This window comes from Sarcophilus harrisii, chromosome 2 (genome assembly GCF_902635505.1).
Source record: "Sarcophilus harrisii chromosome 2, mSarHar1.11, whole genome shotgun sequence".
NCBI classification, from domain to species: domain Eukaryota; kingdom Metazoa; phylum Chordata; class Mammalia; order Dasyuromorphia; family Dasyuridae; genus Sarcophilus; species Sarcophilus harrisii.
In genome coordinates this window covers 340,800,851-340,818,238 of record NC_045427.1, presented here as the reverse complement: position 1 = coordinate 340,818,238, position 17,388 = coordinate 340,800,851, and the positions used below count along the sequence as shown (strand labels likewise).

General features: G+C 32.5%; 1 protein-coding gene across 5 annotated transcripts in view; it reads left to right on the top strand.

Annotated features, from left to right (window-relative positions):
* CGRRF1 (cell growth regulator with ring finger domain 1) overlaps window positions 1–17,143 on the top strand; it is a 58,906-nt gene extending 41,763 nt beyond the window's left edge. For 4 of the 5 annotated variants that reach the window (XM_012549130.2, XM_012549124.3, XM_003756387.4 and 1 more), the window contains 4 exons: window positions 6,557–6,734; window positions 6,904–7,051; window positions 13,850–13,957; window positions 14,377–17,143. In XM_012549130.2, coding sequence (XP_012404584.1) covers window positions 6,557–6,734; window positions 6,904–7,051; window positions 13,850–13,957; window positions 14,377–14,712 — 770 coding nt within the window. In that variant the 3' untranslated portion in view covers window positions 14,713–17,143. The remainder of the gene's footprint in view (window positions 1–6,556; window positions 6,735–6,903; window positions 7,052–13,849; window positions 13,958–14,376) is intronic. The other variant, XR_004232064.1, reaches the window with a different exon arrangement.
* Window positions 17,144–17,388: the final 245 nt, after the last annotated feature.

Here is a 17,388-nt window from a genome sequence, read left to right as displayed (position 1 = left end):
ATCTCCTAGATGAGGCCTTTCATTATATTCTTTCTATTGCTGCCAGTTCATCTTGAAAATTACTTTGCATGTAATATGTAATATGCAAAATTCTATAGATATTGCTTTATGGAGATAATATATAAAATAAAGTGGCTTCTAATGAATTAAAAATTAATCCTACATAGAGTGGAAAAGCTCATTAGGGGTGATCAAGTTGCAGCATAAGATCAGTGAAGAATTCCCAAGAATAGGAATAAAAGACATTATCATAATAGAACTGGTAAGACTTGTTAGTTACTTAAATAAGTGAGTTAAAGAAAATGGAGAGTTAAATATGATCCCAAACTGGTAGACCTAGACAACTAGTAGCTGGTACCCTCAAAAGAAATAAGAAAAGAGTCTGATTTAGAAGAAAAGATAACATTCTATTTGAATTTATTGAATTTTAGATAACTACAGAAGGATCATTTGGAAATGTCTAAAAGGTCAGAGATATATTAATTAAACAATATTGTTTTTCAAATTCAAGAAAGTCAATTTTATTTTTTTAAAAATAGCAAATGGATATATTTTTAAAAGGTAGACTCTGCAAAATTGTGGGAGCATTTAGGTACCAAGGGGATTATTGTGAAGCATGCTGATTTTTTCTACTTTGGGGAACATGTTTGAATTTAAAAAGAAATGCCACTTTTTCTTGATGAAAATAATTAAAGTAAATTCATTTATTGATAAAGTTTTCTTCCTAAAATCTACATATTTGGTATTTTTGAAAATAAATTAGTACACAAATCATTGCACAGTCTTCAAATTCATATTATCATCCAGAGATAAAATGATGCATTTATGAAAAAAATAGAATTGTGGGATTTATCAAACAAATTTTTTTTTTTTATGTTTACCAATTTACAAAATATTTGCTCTGCAAGCAAAATTGTAAAAGTCATGCATGGCCAGTTTATTGGTCACTTATCCAGTTGGCAAAATTAATTTTCATTTTATTTAAAAAACAGATATTTTCTCAACATGGATGGATAAGGAACTATATTTATCTCAGATATATAGAACATTTGGTCTTACACTATAGTCTAAATAAGAACATTAGGCTTATCTTGATATTACATTGAAACAAATGTTTGAACCTTCTTATTAGCTTTGGCTATACACGAATAAGCAGTTTTCTGATTCATCAAACAAAGCAGTACAAATTTTACTACTTCATAGCACCTTATTTGTGTGAAACATGGTTTTCTGCTATAGCTGTTATAAAGGCAAAATAACTTCCTTGATTAATGGTTGAAAAGAATTATGAATAACAATATCAGCACTGAACTTGAATTTTTAGAAACCTTAAACCAAAAACATCCTATTTATCACAATCATGCTATGGTTATTGTTTTATAAGCTATGACTGTAAAAATTATAAGGGATTTTATCAGTAATGATTTTGTTATTTTATTATGTATTTAAGATTTATGTGACATAAATTTGTAATAAACTGTTAACTTCATTTGCATAAACTGTTAGTTAAGAAAATTGTTTGCATAGGTTGTTTTATGAAACATTGAAGGAAAGGTCATAAGTTTGTTGTTGTTGCTGTTGTTAAAAGGGAGGAGTTATTGCTACATAAATTATGGTAATCATTGAGCTCTGAAATCCCTTCCTACTGAAGAAATCAGTGTGAGACAAAGCAAGAAGTTCCACTTTCCATTACAAACCTTTCGCTTGTTTATATACATATTCTTGGATACTTGATTGGGAATAGAATTTTATAGGCTCAACTCTTTCATTGTGATATTTTCACAAATTATTTTATTTCCTAAGATCTTAACTTTCTTCTTTCCTTTCACCTGCTAACCTTTAAGAAGACGTGTAAAACAAATAATAGTACTTAATTTATCTATTTTGTAAGTGCTGTTACATAGGTCAAATGTGAAAAAAAAAGTCACAAATAAAAATCCCCACCATTTCACTGCAAGCTGACAAAAAACGTTTTAATTGGCATTCATAACTCTAAACCAAATAGATAAACACAGATTCTTGGCAATTTTAAAAAAAAAAATTTAATTTTAATCTTTTTAAAATTTCAGAATAGCCAAAATGACATTAAGGTTTATAGAATCTAAAATAGGCTTTATAAAGTATACACTTAAAAAAAGTACTAATGCCTGGAAATTAGTATGGCAGAAAGTAGGCATAGACTCATACATAATACTACATATCAAGATAAGGTTGAAATGGGTTCATGATCTATCTAGACATAAAGAATGATATAATAAACAAATTAGAAGAATATAGGATAGTTTACTTCTGAGATTTGTGGGGGAGGAAGGAATTTGTGACCAAAGAAGAACTAGAAATCATTATGGGTCACAAAATAGAAAATTTTGATTATATTAAAAAGTTTTTGTATAAACAAAACCAATGCAGACAAGATTAGAAGGGAAGCAATAAACTGGGAAAACATTTTTACATCCAAAGGATCTGATAAACGCCTCATTTATAAAATATATAGAGAATTGACTCAAATTTGTAGTAGTTCAAGCCATTCTCCAATTGATAAATGGTCAAAGGATGTGAACAGTCAATTTTCAGATGAAGAAATTGGAACTATTTGTAGCCACATGAAAAGTTGCTCCAAATCACTAATAATCAGAGAAATGCAAATTAAGACATCTCTGAGATATCACTACACAACCTGTCAGATTGGCTGAGATGACAGAAAAAATGACAAATGTTGGAGGGGATGTGGGGAAACTGGGATACTGATACATTGTTGGTGGAACTATGCTCAAAAAGTTATCAAACTGTGTATACTTTTTGACCCAGAAGTGTTTCTAGTAAGATTATATCCCAAAGAAATCTTAAAGGAGAGAAAGGGACCCACATGTGCAAAAATGTTTGTGGCAGCCCTTTTTGTAGTAGCAAGAAACTGGAAACTGAGTGGATGCCCATCAATTGGAGAATGACTGAATAAGTTATAGTTTATGAATGCTATGGAATACTATTGTTCTGTAAGAAACGACCAACAGGATGATTTCAGAGAGGCTTGGAGAGATTTACACCCTAAGTGAAATGAGCAGAACCAGGAGATCATTATACATGGCAACAACAAGACTATACACCAGTCAATTCTGATGGATGTGGCTCTCTTCAATATTGAGATGATTCAAACCAGTTCCACTTGTTCAGTGATGAAGAGAGTTATCTACACCCAGAGAGAGAACCATGGGAACAGAGTATGGTACACAACATAACATTTTCACTCCTTCTGTTGTTATTTGCTTACATTTTATTTTCTTTCTCAGTTTTTCTTTTTTTTCTTCCTTAATCTGATTTTTCTTGTGCAGCAAGATAACTGTATAAATATGTATACATATATTGGATTTAACATATATTTCAACATTTAACATGTATTGGACTACCTGCCAGCTAGGGGTGGGGGTAGGGGGAAGGAGAAGAAAATTTGGAACAAAAAGTTTTGCAAGGGTCAATATTGGAAAAATGTCCCATGCATATGCTTTGTAAATAAAAAGCTTTAATTTAAAAAAAAAAAAAAAAAAAAGGGATTTTGGCCCAAAAAAAAGGTACTAATGCTACCTTTGTTGTGTCTTTCATTCTTTCAGCAGGTCTTCAGTAAGAATCTGAACGCCTTGTACAAATCCTCCTTGGCCCTATACCCTCTAGACTCTTGGGTATTACCACCTGAACTTGCAATGTACTTTAAGAACCTTCTAGTAGGATTTCAGCTGCATCACTGGGCTTTCCCATCCCTAATGCAATTGAACTCTCCTTTATGTAATGCTTTTCCCAGTTATTCCAACTGTGAACTCCTTGAAAGTAAATGCTGTTTTAATTCACTATTTGTAGTGCTTAATCTAAAGTAAGCACTTAATACTTTTTTTTTTCATTCGTCTATTTATCCTAGTCATTATTTTTGTCATTCATCTTTTTTCCCTCTACAGTTTTCAGTGTATTTTTTAAGAAAAAGTACAGGGGCAGCTAGGTGGTGTAGTGGATAGAGCACCAGTCCTGAAATCAGGAGGATTTGAGTTCAAATCTGGCCTCAGACACTTAACAGTTCCTACCTGTATGACCCTGGGCAAGTTACTTAACCCCAATTGCTTCAGGGGAAAAAAAAAAACAAAAACAAGAAAAAGTACAAAAGTTTCTATTTTGATTTACCATGCTTTCATGGCCAAAGTGGCATAAAAAACATACATATGTGAACAGAAAAGGCTAATCATGTCTTTAGAAAAACCATAAAATCCATAAAATTTGAAGATAAGAGGAAGGGTCCCAAGTATATTTGTTGTATCTTCTGTGGAGGAATTATATAGCATAACAATAGATGGATAAATTGTGGCTGGATAGATAGCATTGGTTGAGCAATTAACTATTGATAAACCAGAAATTTCACAAAGTATTGAAAAGTATTGTATCCTTTAACCATGTACTAAAAAAATTAAAATCTTAAGCAAAGATAATTTTTGCTCTGCTTAATTACATATTTTCTTGAATGGAGATAGATAGATATCCAGACAGACAGATAAATCTCTATTAATGTGACTTAGTTAATTGCATTCTTTGCTTTTCCACAAGAACATTCTTTCCACTAACCAGTATTTCTCTTGTAGGGAAATTTTGGTGTTTTAAAAGTTCTCATCATAGAAAGTTTTCAAGAAGGGAAAAATGAACAGATTCTGAACTTTTTCTAAGTCTTATCTATTTTTTACTAATTTATGTTTCTCCTTTTTCAGAACTCTTTTATGTGGATATTTTTCAGTATTCTGACCTTGATCTTTTTCTTCTCTAACTCCTTCATTTAGCAATCTCATTTATTTCAAATCTATCTGTATGCAACTGAGGCTCAAATCCCAAGCCGGACCTTTTTTGACCTCCTGACACATACCTCAACTTGCTTACAGCAGATCTCTATCCAAGATACCCCCTGATATCTCTAAATCAACATTCTGAAGGCCAACTTTTCTTCCAGTTAATCTACTTCTGATTTCTCATAATTGTTTGTGGTATCTTTGTTTGTTATGTCTCCTATTTTTGTAACCATTTTGTAAGTCTTTGAATCCCTTTCCTTAGCTTCTCATAGCCTATCATTTAGTTACCAAGTCCTATCTGTTTCACTTCTGAATCTCTTATATTTGTTAACTTTTCCACTGTTTCTAATGTTACCACCCTCAGAGAGCCCTCCATTGTCACTTGACTTGATTTTTTTCTACAATCTCCTAACATGTCTTTTGACCTCCATTCTTTTCCCTGTGCATTACATATATCATATCCTCTTACCAGAATATTCTTTATATGTCAAATCCTATAATTCCTCTACTTAAAAACTCCAGGATCTCCTTTATTCTTTAAATTCAAGATCACTTCTGGTTACATCCAACCTTTACATTGTCATGTTACTAACATTCATGCACTCGATATTTCAGCCAATCTTTCTGCCCTTCCTACCTCACAACACTTGTTAAACTATCCCTCTTTTTCCTTTTATGCTGTTCTCTATGCCTGGAATTCCCTCTCCTTTTTTTTTTTTTAACCTTCCAATTCCTGCTTTTTTTTTTTTTAAAGCAGAATTCAGATGCCACCTCCTCCATAAAGCTTCTGATCTATTCCTTCCTCCCTTCTCCTTCAAGCCTTATATAGGACTTCAGGTTTATAACTCTATAAGACACATAATACACATCTTTCTCTTCAAAATACTGCAAACTGTAAGAAGGTACAGTCTTGTCTAGTTTTTTTAATGGCTCTCAAAGCATAGTATAGGCCCTCTGTAAATATTGCTTGAATGTATGTGTTATGTCACTGTTTTCTTTAATATGAATTAAATGCAAAGTTAAATGATCATAATGCACACTTGTGTTATAGTTCTCACTTATATACTTAAAGGTCTTTTCTTTAAAACAACTCCATGAGATAGGTAGTTTAAATATTATTCTCTATTTTTTTGACATACGACTAAACTGAAGCTCAGAAATTAAGTAAGTTATCCATGGTTACAACTAGCCTCTAGGTATTCAGAGCCAGGAATACATATTCAAATATAAGGAAAAATTATTTTAAAAACAAGTATAAATGATTTTTTATATCATACACTGTTTTGGATAATACATACCATTGGTATACACAAACAACAGTTGTTAATATTGCAGTACTTTTAAAAAAAAATCAAGCCTTTTGAAAAACAATTGTGATTATGAGTGGGACTTTCCACTGGAGGGAAAAAATGGTAATTTTTCAGGCTCATTACATGCATATTATCAACTAGAGTTTACAGGTAGAGATTGTTACCTAAAATGAAGTTAATGGAATTCTTCTTTAGGTCTCTGTGACAATGTTTTATCTGTGGGGAACAAACTAGGACAGAAACAAGAATTCGTAGCCTTTACCCTTTTTCATTCAACTCGGGAAACACAAACCTCTGTATTGCTGGGAGAGCTGGTATTAGTCTAACCAAGAAAAGTCAAGCATTATTCTTATTCACAATGTATAATTCCACCTAAGGATGTATTAGGAAATGGGATTTTTTTTTTCTTGTTGTATTTTTTTTTTTAAATAGATGGCATAGCATTAACACCTGATTGTATAGAAGAAAGCATCCTTACTTGCTACTGGGGTTGTGATGTTCAAGAATTGTATGAAGCACTGCAGAAACATGTTTATATTTCCAGAATAAATACTCCACAAGCACTAGAAGATGCTATTTATAACAAATATATCTTTAGAGAACAACATTTGTATCCTTTTGACTTTATATTTAATAAATACTGTGAATATTTTGGACTTTGAAATTTGTGGGTAAGATGAGGCTTTGCTAAATGAATTTTTTTTATTTTTAAAATATCACATGTCTTTATTTGCAATGGCAGTAGTTAATTTCCCTTTACATGTACCCAAAAAAAAAAGTGTTAAAAAGAATAGCAAAGAAGAAAAATACTGTCAATTACCAGATAATGCTAAAATTGAAGATTTTGGCGTTGTTCCTAGATCTCAATATCCACTGGTGGCACTATTAACTTTAGCTGATGAAGATTCCCAAGGACTATATGATATTGTAAGTAATTTTTAAAATTCCCATGGAGTATTAATGTTACAGTGATAGTTTTTAATTTTTATTTTGTTAAATAAAGAAACCCTTCTTTTCACCCTTAGATTTGGCTAGTTCCATTCCCTTTTGAAACTTGAACTTTTTTGAGTTTGGATTTGTTAAAATCACTTTTAGAATATCTTTGTGATATATATGTTTGCAACTATTCTTGATGTAGCTTGCTTTTTCTCTTACTTTACTTGAAAGTAAACTTTAAATGAAATTTTAGCATTACTATTAAAATTTAGGTGTTTAAAACTTAAAACCCCTTATTAAAATACTCTCCATTTCTACATTTTTTTCTTCTGTATCAAGTTGTATCCTTCTTCATAGCTATTATTTTTAATCTAAGATAAGCATAGTTTCACTGTGTATCAATAATTTCTATAATTTTATCATTATTTACATTGCATTAATATATAGTTTTGGGTTGTATATATTATCTCTCTATATAAGTATGCCTCTGATGGTAACTTCTGGTTAGCACCAACAAAAATTTTATAAATAATAAAAACTATAGAATGCGCTTCCAATGAATCCAATTAGCTATGACCCACTTGCAGCCCATCAGGAGACTTTGATATGTTAAGTCAGATTTCTTACTCTTAGTCCCTGCTTTGGATCAGACTAGCTTGAACTTACTCATCAGTCTAAACCTTCTCTTCTATAATTGCTATTTAAAATCAGGGACCCCAAAAGATCCTGGTGAATTGTGTAACTAGCAATTCTAATAACTGGGGCAAACAACAAAGTATCTAATGAAGAAGTTCTCCTTGCCAAGGTCAACTCTTTACATATGTCCTTTCTCAAATCCATTCTCATTGTCTCCAGCACATTGTCCCTATTATAATCCCCACCCTCCAATCTTTCATTTCTCTTCATCTACTGATTTCTTCTCTGTTGTCTATAAACATGTCCATGTTCTTCTATTCCTAAAAATTCCTTCACTTATTCCTACAGTTCCTGCTAACTATTGTCCTATATCTCCCCTCTTCCTTAGCTAAACTTGTTGAGAAAATAATACATAATCAGTCCTCCACTTTGCCTCTTCTAAACCTTTGGCAATCTGGCCTTTAACCTGATCATTCAATGGAAACCTCTCTACAAAGATTTAGCAACTAATTAGATATATATAGGGTCAGGAAGAGGAAGGAAGGTTGATAGTGGTTGTGAGTCAAGGTGACTTGCAGGCATGATGCTCCTCAGTAATTGGGAGGTTTGGAAGATAGATAGGTTTGAAGAAAAATAGAACTTAATGAGATTGATGATAACTCATCCATGCCTACTTATCCTGTGCCACTCTCTGTTCCACTCCCACTCCCCACCTCCCCACCCCACCCCCCAAAAAAACAAGAGAGAGGAAGCAGGTTCTTCCTAGTTATGTCCTAGGACTTTCCACAGCCACAAGGTGATTAAGTAATGGAGGCTAAGGTAATGCTATCTTTACATTAATGAAAAGGGAAGAGCACAATGGTAGCTGCACAGCTGCTGCAGATATAACTTCTTTAAGGGCTAAGGCAAGGCTCAAATTAGGGGCAAATAGGAAATGATTAGAGTGGAAGAATATTGTGAAAGATGAGGGTAGATGAAGTTGGGGTATGCATAATGTGATTGATTATTGAGAGGAATGAAGACTATGACCCATCTTTCTGCTTTCTGTTTGGTTGATCACACAGTTCCTAGTTATGTCCCCATTTGATAAAACTACTGTTCTAAAATACTGAACTAGTCAAGAGACCTAAGATTTTAATTCAGATACTATTGGATATCTTTGAGTTAATTATGCCTGCCTACGTCTCAAGAGGTATTATCAGTATTAATTAGATGGTGTCTGTCAAGACATTTTGAGAATTGAGTTGTAAAATATATTAGAAATCGGGGCAGCTAGGTGGTGTAGTGGATAGAGCACCATCCCTGAAGTCAGGAGGACCTGAGTTCAAATCTGGCCTCAGATACTGAACACTTCTTAGCTGTGTGATCCTGGGCAAGTCACTTAAACCCCAATTGTCTCAGGGAAAAAAAATTAGAAATCAAATTATCCTTCCATGGTTATCATATTCTGACTCATAAAGTCAGCAAACCTTGATAACTTCTCTATGCCTACTAGCCAAATCAAAACTGTATATGATATCTCAATTAACAAGCATTTATTGTTTACTATATTCCAGGCACTGCTAATCCTAAGACATTTAAAGATAAAAATTAAAGCATTGTATCAGGAAAAAAAAACAAACATGCATGTCTTCATACACACAAGTAATTCAGAATAATGGGAATATGTGTAACACTCTTTGTATTACCCTTATGGAGCTTTTTATGATATTTATGTACTTGTCTTCTATCTGAAAGATCTTAAATGTCTGAAAGATCATAAGTTCTTTGAGGGCCAATTTTTTTTTTTGTAACCTCCTTCCACGTATATCTCTTACCCCCCATCATACCGTGCCCAGTATTTAACACATATTGCTTTTTAACAAATTGTTCTTCAGAGGTACTCAATAAATTCATATTCATTGTTTTTGAGAGGCATATTTCACAAGGCATATACATTTTAATCATACCTGCTCAGTATGAACTTCCTGAAAAGATTTAATAGGATTAATATAGGACATATACAGAAATTTCTTCAGTATCTTGTTTCCTTAGTCTTGCCTTATTTTCAAAGAAGACAGTATCTCATCCTTCACAACTGTCTGAACCCAGTAACTCTTTGAAGATTGAGAACTATAAATGATTTTAAATATTTCTCATGTGACATAGTTGATTTACCCTAATCAACATTTTCAGTAATTACAGCACATGTACTACATAGTTATGCATGTCAGCTCTGTGTATGTTACATGTTGGAAATTTAACTTGGAAATGAAGGCAAAAAAGAATTTGCCTTCAAAATATTTTCCTAAGAGGTGGAACCAAAATGGTAGAATAAAGGCAAGAATTCATCCAGCCTCTCCCCCAAAACACTCCAAATATCTTTTAAAACTGTAAACAAATTTTAGAGCGTCAGAAAACCCAAAAAGATGGAGTAGAACATTTTCCAGCTGAAGGCAACTTAGAAGGTCAGCAGAAAAGATCTGTGGCATCAGGGTGGAAGTCTGGCATGCAGTCCTGGTGCAAGCCAAGCCAGTGCAGCCCCAGCCCCGACTTCTGAATGAGTGGTAGTACTGGCGTCTCCCAGACCCCTCAGTCCAGAAATACCAAGGAGGATAGCAGAAAAGGTTTGTGGAACCAGCGTAATCCTAGCAAAGGCCACAACAGCAAAACACTGGCCCCAGATCAGGCCCCAGTTTGGCCCAGGCCACAGCATTAACAAGGCAGGACCTCTGAATCAGCAGCAATGCCGGAGGCTTCTGGACCTCTTGGCCTGGAGACACCAGAAAGGACTTGGATGATCAGAAAAAAAAGTCTGTGGCACTGGGCTGAGAGTCCAGGGTATAGTCCCAGCTCAGGCCATACAAATGCAGCTCCAGCTCCAGCTCCAGCCCCAACCCCAGACTCAGCCCAGCTTCAGGAAAGCAGAACTCTGTTGCTTTGGAACATTAAATCTCACAACTACAATGAGGCAGGGACACTTCCAACAGCTCCAGGGAAAAAAAGAGTGCTTGTGGTCAGGTTCCTAGAGGTATCTCTGAAAAGAGCTGCATAAAACCCCTGAAGCTTGGGACAGTGCACCTTCTTACCCTGGAAATAGAGCCCTACTTTAACAAATAGTTAAAAGCTGAGTAATAGGGTAGGTAAACAAGCAGAAAAAGTTTCTGACCATTGAAAGTTATTATGGTAAAAAGGAAGATCAAAAGATGGTAACAAAGTCAAAGCTCTTATATCCAAAGCCTCTGGCAAAACTAATAATTGGTCTCAGGCTATGGAAGAATTCAAAAGGGATTCTGAAAAGGAAGAGAAGTAAAGGAAAAATTGGGGAAAGAATTGAAAATGGTACAGATGAAAATAAAAAAAGTCAATGAGAAGAATGCCTTAAAAAAAAAAAAAAAAAAAAAAAAAAAAAAAAAAAAAAAAAGCAAAATCAGCCAGTTGGAAAAGGAGATACAAAAGGTCTCTGAGGAAAATAATTTCTTAAAAAATAGAATTTAACAAATGGAAGCTAATGACTTTATGAGAAATCAAGATACAATAAAGCAAAACCAAATAAATGAAAAAACAGGGCAGAAAAAAATGTGAAATATCTCATTGGAAAAAGAACTGAGTTGGAAAATAGATTCACAACAGATAATTTTAAAATTACTACTCTACCTGAAAGTCATGATCAAAAAAAAAATCATCTTTCCAGAAATTATCAAGGAAAACTGTCCCAATATTCTAGAGCCAGAGGGTAAAATAGAAATTGAAAAAATCTACCAATTACCTCCTGAAAAAGATCCCAAAATGAAAACTCCCAGAAATATTACTGGAATTCTGGAACTAAATTCTGGAACTCCCAGGTCAAGGAGAAAATATTTAAGCATCCAGAAAGAAACAAGTATAATGAGCCAGTCAGGATGATACAAGATTTAGCAGCTTCTACATTAAAGGACCTGAGGACTTGGAATCTGATATTTCAGAGAGTAATGGAGGTAGGATTACAGCCAAGAATCACCTGCCCAGTGAAACAGTATAATCCTGCAAAGGAAAAAGTGGTCACTCAATGAAATAGATGATTTTCAAGCATTCATGATGAAAAGATCAGAGAAAGATTTGATTTTCAAATACAGGACTCTGAGAAGCATAAGGAGGTAATCAACAAAGGGATATCATAAGGGATTTAATAAAGTTTATCTGTTTACAATCCTACATGGGAGGATAATACTTGTGACTCAATAGAACTTTCTCATTATTATGGCAGCTAGAAGTGTATATAGATAGATGGATAGACAGATAGATAGATAGAGAGCACAGATATGAGTAAAATACGAAGGGTTAATACCTTTTTTTAAAGATGAAATTAAGGAGTGAGAGAGGAATGTACTAGGAGAAAGGGAAAGGGAGAAACAGAATGGTACAAATTATCTGCCATAAAAAAGAGGCAAAAAAAAAAAAAAAGCTTTTATGGTAGAGGGGAAGAGAAGGGGACTGAGTGAACCTTACTCTCATCAGAATTGGCTGAAAGAGGAAATTACATTCAATATGGGTATAGAAATCTTACTTTGCAGGAAAATAGGAGGAAAATGGAGAAGGTGGGGAAGGTGATAAAAGAGAGGGCATGTTGAGGGAGACAGTGGCTAGTACCATAACACTTTTGAGAGACAAAGAGAGAGAACAAATGGGGGGAAAATAATTTTCTAAGATTATTTCCAATTTACCTTTTATGTTTGTGGTTGTCTTCTTACAATACTGTAAGCTCCTTGAAGACAAGGACTATTTTTGTTTTGTTGTTTTTCTTTGTATTCCCAGTGCTCAGCAAAGTGTGTAACACATAGTGTTTAATAAATGTTGATTTGTTGTTGACTTGACTATTTTGTCTCATCATAAATTGCCTTAAATAATTATAGTGACCAGTATAATTATTTACAAATCTATCACAGTTCAGAAATAAAAAGTGAAGTCTCTTATATGTTATTAGGAGTTATTAAAAGAGCAACATAACAGACAGTTTTCACTTCCAAATTATATTACTAATTGCTTCCATTCATGTAAGATTCAAAATACTAAACAAGTAGAAGAAAAGCCCCTAACACATTGGACAAATCCCTCATGAAGACTTTATCGAAAGACATGAACAAGATTCATCTAGAATGAGAACACATGAAAGACTTGTGATATGCACTGCTGGAAAGGATTATTGATGCCACTGAAATCACAGATTCCTTGAAACATTGAGGCATTGAAATATATCTTGACATAACTGCACAGTATAATAAAAGTTGGCCAAATTGGTGAATTCCTTAAAAAACTGTTATAAAACAGAAATGCAAAACACTAAAATTTTAATGGTTTATTTTTCAGGGGTATCAATCTGTTTTCTTAAATACAGAAGCCAACTCTATTTACATATTTTACTATATAATTTCCTTAATTTTTGTTGACTATTCTTGTGAGAACAAAACACAAAAGTTATTGTAGTGATACAGAGAAATTTTTATCATTAGGATTGATTATAAATTCTCTAATGTGTATGTGGTTGTGATGACTTACTTGCCATAAGAAGAATCATATTCTCTGGAATTTTGTGATTTGATTCCTTATCTATGAAATCTATTCCTTTTTTTTTCTTTTAAAATATTATTTGTGTTCGAAAAGATCATGTTTTCAGTTCATACATTTTATGTTTAATTTTAAGGATTATAACTTTTTTAAATATTTGTAAAATATTAATAACAGTTAGCATTTGTATAATACTTGAAGGCTTACACAGTGCTTTTCAATCCTTGTCATTTTGTGCCCCAACAACCCTGGGAAGTAGGTACTATTATCCCCATTTTACAGAATGAGGAAACTTGGAAAGAGATTAAGTAACTAGCCCAGGGTCACATAGCTAGTAAATTGTCTGAAGCCAAATTTCAGATTTATTTATTTTAAATCCATCAATCTATGCACTGTACCAAATACTCTAACATTAGCCAGACCCTTTAAATTAATTTATAATAAAATATTTATTAAAAATGTTTAAATACAGTTAAAAATATAGTCAAGAGTCAATTAATTTCCAAAGAAACAATTAAGTAACAGAGTATTTCTGATATATCTTCATTTTAATTTTATTTTTGACCCATTTGTTTCCCTGCATATGTAGAATAATACAAGTAGAAAGTAAAATACTAATTTTGCTTTTAGATTTCAATGGTGACTGTGATTCATATTCCTGATAACAAATACAAACTTTCCTGCAGAATATTATATCAGTATGTACTACTGGCTCAAGGTCAATTCCATGACCTTAAGGTAAGCTGTGTCTTATATATAATTTTTTTTTCTTCAAGAATAGCAGAATAATGATTTGAAATAATTGGGTTTTACAGTAATTATATGATTTTAGTAAAAATTGCTTGGTAGATTTTGTGAGTCAAAATTTTAATATAAAGTTTATTTTCATATGACACGTGCCCAATGTTAATCTTATCAGCACTATTACCTGTGTTCCTAGATTAAAATAATAAATTGAAATTTTAAAGGGAAAAGGGATTAAACTATTGAGATTTACTCTGAAGAAGAAATAATTTCTCACATTTCATTTCTTCCTGCCTTGAAGAATCATCCATTTCCTAGGTCATGGTTGGTTTTGGCTGTCTTTTATAATCTTTGATTATAAATACTGAATTAAATTGTTAAATCATATTTAAATTTATTTATTTGCTTTTCAGCAACTTTTCATGTCTGCAAATAATAATACACCATCCTTGAGTAAATCTTCTCCAGGAGAACAAAGTACTGACAGACATTTGTTCGAAAAAGCTGGATTGGCTGAAATTGAAGTGGAGCACTATGAAGAAAATAGCAAAGACTGTGTTGTTTGCCAGAACGGAAAGGTGAATTGGGTACTCTTACCATGTAGACATACATGCTTATGTGATGGCTGTATTAAGTATTTTCAGCAGTGCCCTATGTGTAGACAATTTGTCCATGAGTATTTTGCACTTTGCAGTCAAAAAGAACAAGATAAAGAATCACCAAAAAGTGAAGGGAGTGTTACTTCTTAAAGATTTTGTCTACTGAAGATGGAGACATTATTTTTTTTTTTGCTTTAAATCAATCATAATTTAAAGTCTGTGCAGTGTTGCTGGTAAGTGATAAGAATCCTTCTAACTTCGTATTTGCACAGTATGTTTGCAATATAAATTGCGTTCTGCTCAGTAATCTACCAGAATAGTAGTCACTCACAGTTATTACGTAAAAAATACAGCCTTTTTGAAAAATATATTTGATAACTTCATGTAGTGTTAAATCATTCTTTAAAGAAACAACTAAAACTTAGAGGGACAATAGGGAACATTAAATTTTCTCTCATTAACACAGTTTTTTCTCTTTAATGTGTAATTAGGAGAAAATTTAGTTACAAAATAATTGTATACTTATATTATATGAAAGAGGAATAGAGTGTTCTAAATCTTGCCAAATCCTTTTCCTAAAAGTTGGTTAGCTTTTAAATATACCATTATGTTTGTACTGATAATATAACTGATATTCATACAAGTTTAATTATATACATAAATCAGTTTTTAGATGCAGGTTCCATATAAGAAATATAGTATTCTGCATTTAAAATGTTTTCATTGTATCAGCTATTAACATTTTTGAACCAGATAAGAAATTTGAGCAATGAAATAATTCCTATAAGAAAAAATCAGAGCATCAAAATGACACATTTTATAAAATAACAGTGTGATTAATGTAAGCCTTTTTTTTTTTCCTGTAAGAGTTGAGATGCATTACTTCACTGTTTTTCCTTTATTGTCTGTCTACCACAGAATAGATTTTGGAGCCACCAAAATGCACCTAAAGAAGAAATAAAAATATTGTGTGGTTTTTGATTCATTAATAAATCCCAAACCCTTATGAAAGACGAGTATCTTGATTTATTTATTGACTTTTCTAAAGGTAATGAAATCAAGTGGGTTAGTTTCATTATTATTAAAGAGATAAAGATAAAGCAGAACTTCCTAAGTCTTTAATAACAACTCCTCACTGCAATTCCTTTTGAAATGGCCCTTAAATTTTAATGAGAAAAACAAGTACAGGATAAATATAAATAAAACAGTATTTATAAATGGTTTATTCCTATAGTAAACTCCTCAGGGAAAATCTTAACTTTGCATCCTCTTTACTCAGCATAGGGTATTGTACATAGAAAACACTGTTTTATTTCATTGGATTTTAGTTCCTTTACGTGATTGAAGAACAATGAGCCTTAATGTGAGTCAAGTATAGTCAAGTATATGTATATTATAATTATTTGTGTATGGTCTTGTCTATTACTAGAATTTAAGAATCTTAAATATAAGGATTATATCTTTTATCATTGTCTCCTCTCTAAGAGAGACCTAGTACCCTGCCTTACAGAACTGCAGTGGAAGGGTTTATAAGTCTTCAGATACATAAAAACAGCTATTATGTGTATCCTATGCATTCTCTTCCAGATAAATATTCCCAGTTCCTTCATCCAATCCTCATATAACATAATTTCTGGTCCTTTTATCATGTGTTTCTCTAAACTAAGCACAATATGGATTCTAACTAAGATAAAGAGTATCAATTCTTCTCTTTCCCTTGTTCTAAACTCACTTAGCCTATGATTTTATTAGCATTTTTTGGCTTCTTTTTGACTTATTTTGAGTCTGTAGCTAACTAAAACACCCAGGACTTTTTTTATATGAACTGTTGTCTAGTAATGTTACCCTTATTGTATACTTAAAGTTGATTTTGCAACCCAGCTATACGGCTTTATATTTATTTCTATTAAATTTTGACTTCATAGGTCCTTATTTCAGCTTGTCAAGATATTTTTGAATCTTAATTGTCATCTGATATGTTAGCTAACCATTTCAGCTTTCTATATATGAACACTTGATAAGCATGTCTTCTACTAAGTCATTGGTAAAAATGTCAAAGCACCAGAAACAAAGTCCAGAGCCCTAAGTTGGAACCACTTCTCATTGACATAATTATTAGTGAATACTATTAGAAGTGGTTATTCAGGTACATGCAAATATTCCTGAATATATAATCATATTACCCCTGTATCTCCATCTTTTCTATAAGTATAGCATTAGTGTTTTGTTGACATGAATATACTATTCCTACAGCATTTCTTTTTGACAATTTTAACAAATAATTATCAAAGAGAAAATGAAATGAGGTTGACCTCTTTTACAACTCCTAGTCATGGATTTTATTTTGTTCTTCTCAGTCTTCCATGGAAGAAAAAACATATTAAGTCGTTTTGTCTTTTCTCCCTGTCCATATGATTGTCCTGTTTATGCTGAGCAGTGTTCCTAGTTATTCTGTGATCTTCCTCTTGTCCCCTGGAAACTAAAAAGTCTTTTATTTTAAATGTGATTAGGTTCTTATATCATTCTGTGTAAACAGCCCTGTTTCTCTTATTAAAATTTTATCTGTTTTGTGTTTTCAGGATTTTATTCTTGAAAGCTCCCTAATTCCTTTTGTTCTTCTGTAGAATTTTTGGCCATGGAATTTTATATATATTTCCTCAAATCTGATCTTCTTAAGTTTCTAGGGAAATAATAGAAAAGATCACTCTGTAAAGACAAGAGGTAAAATGCATTGGATATTTTAAAAATTGCATTGGATATTTTACTGGGTGAGTCTGGATAAGACACTTAACTTTTGTGTTCCTCAATTTCCTCGTCTCTAAAACA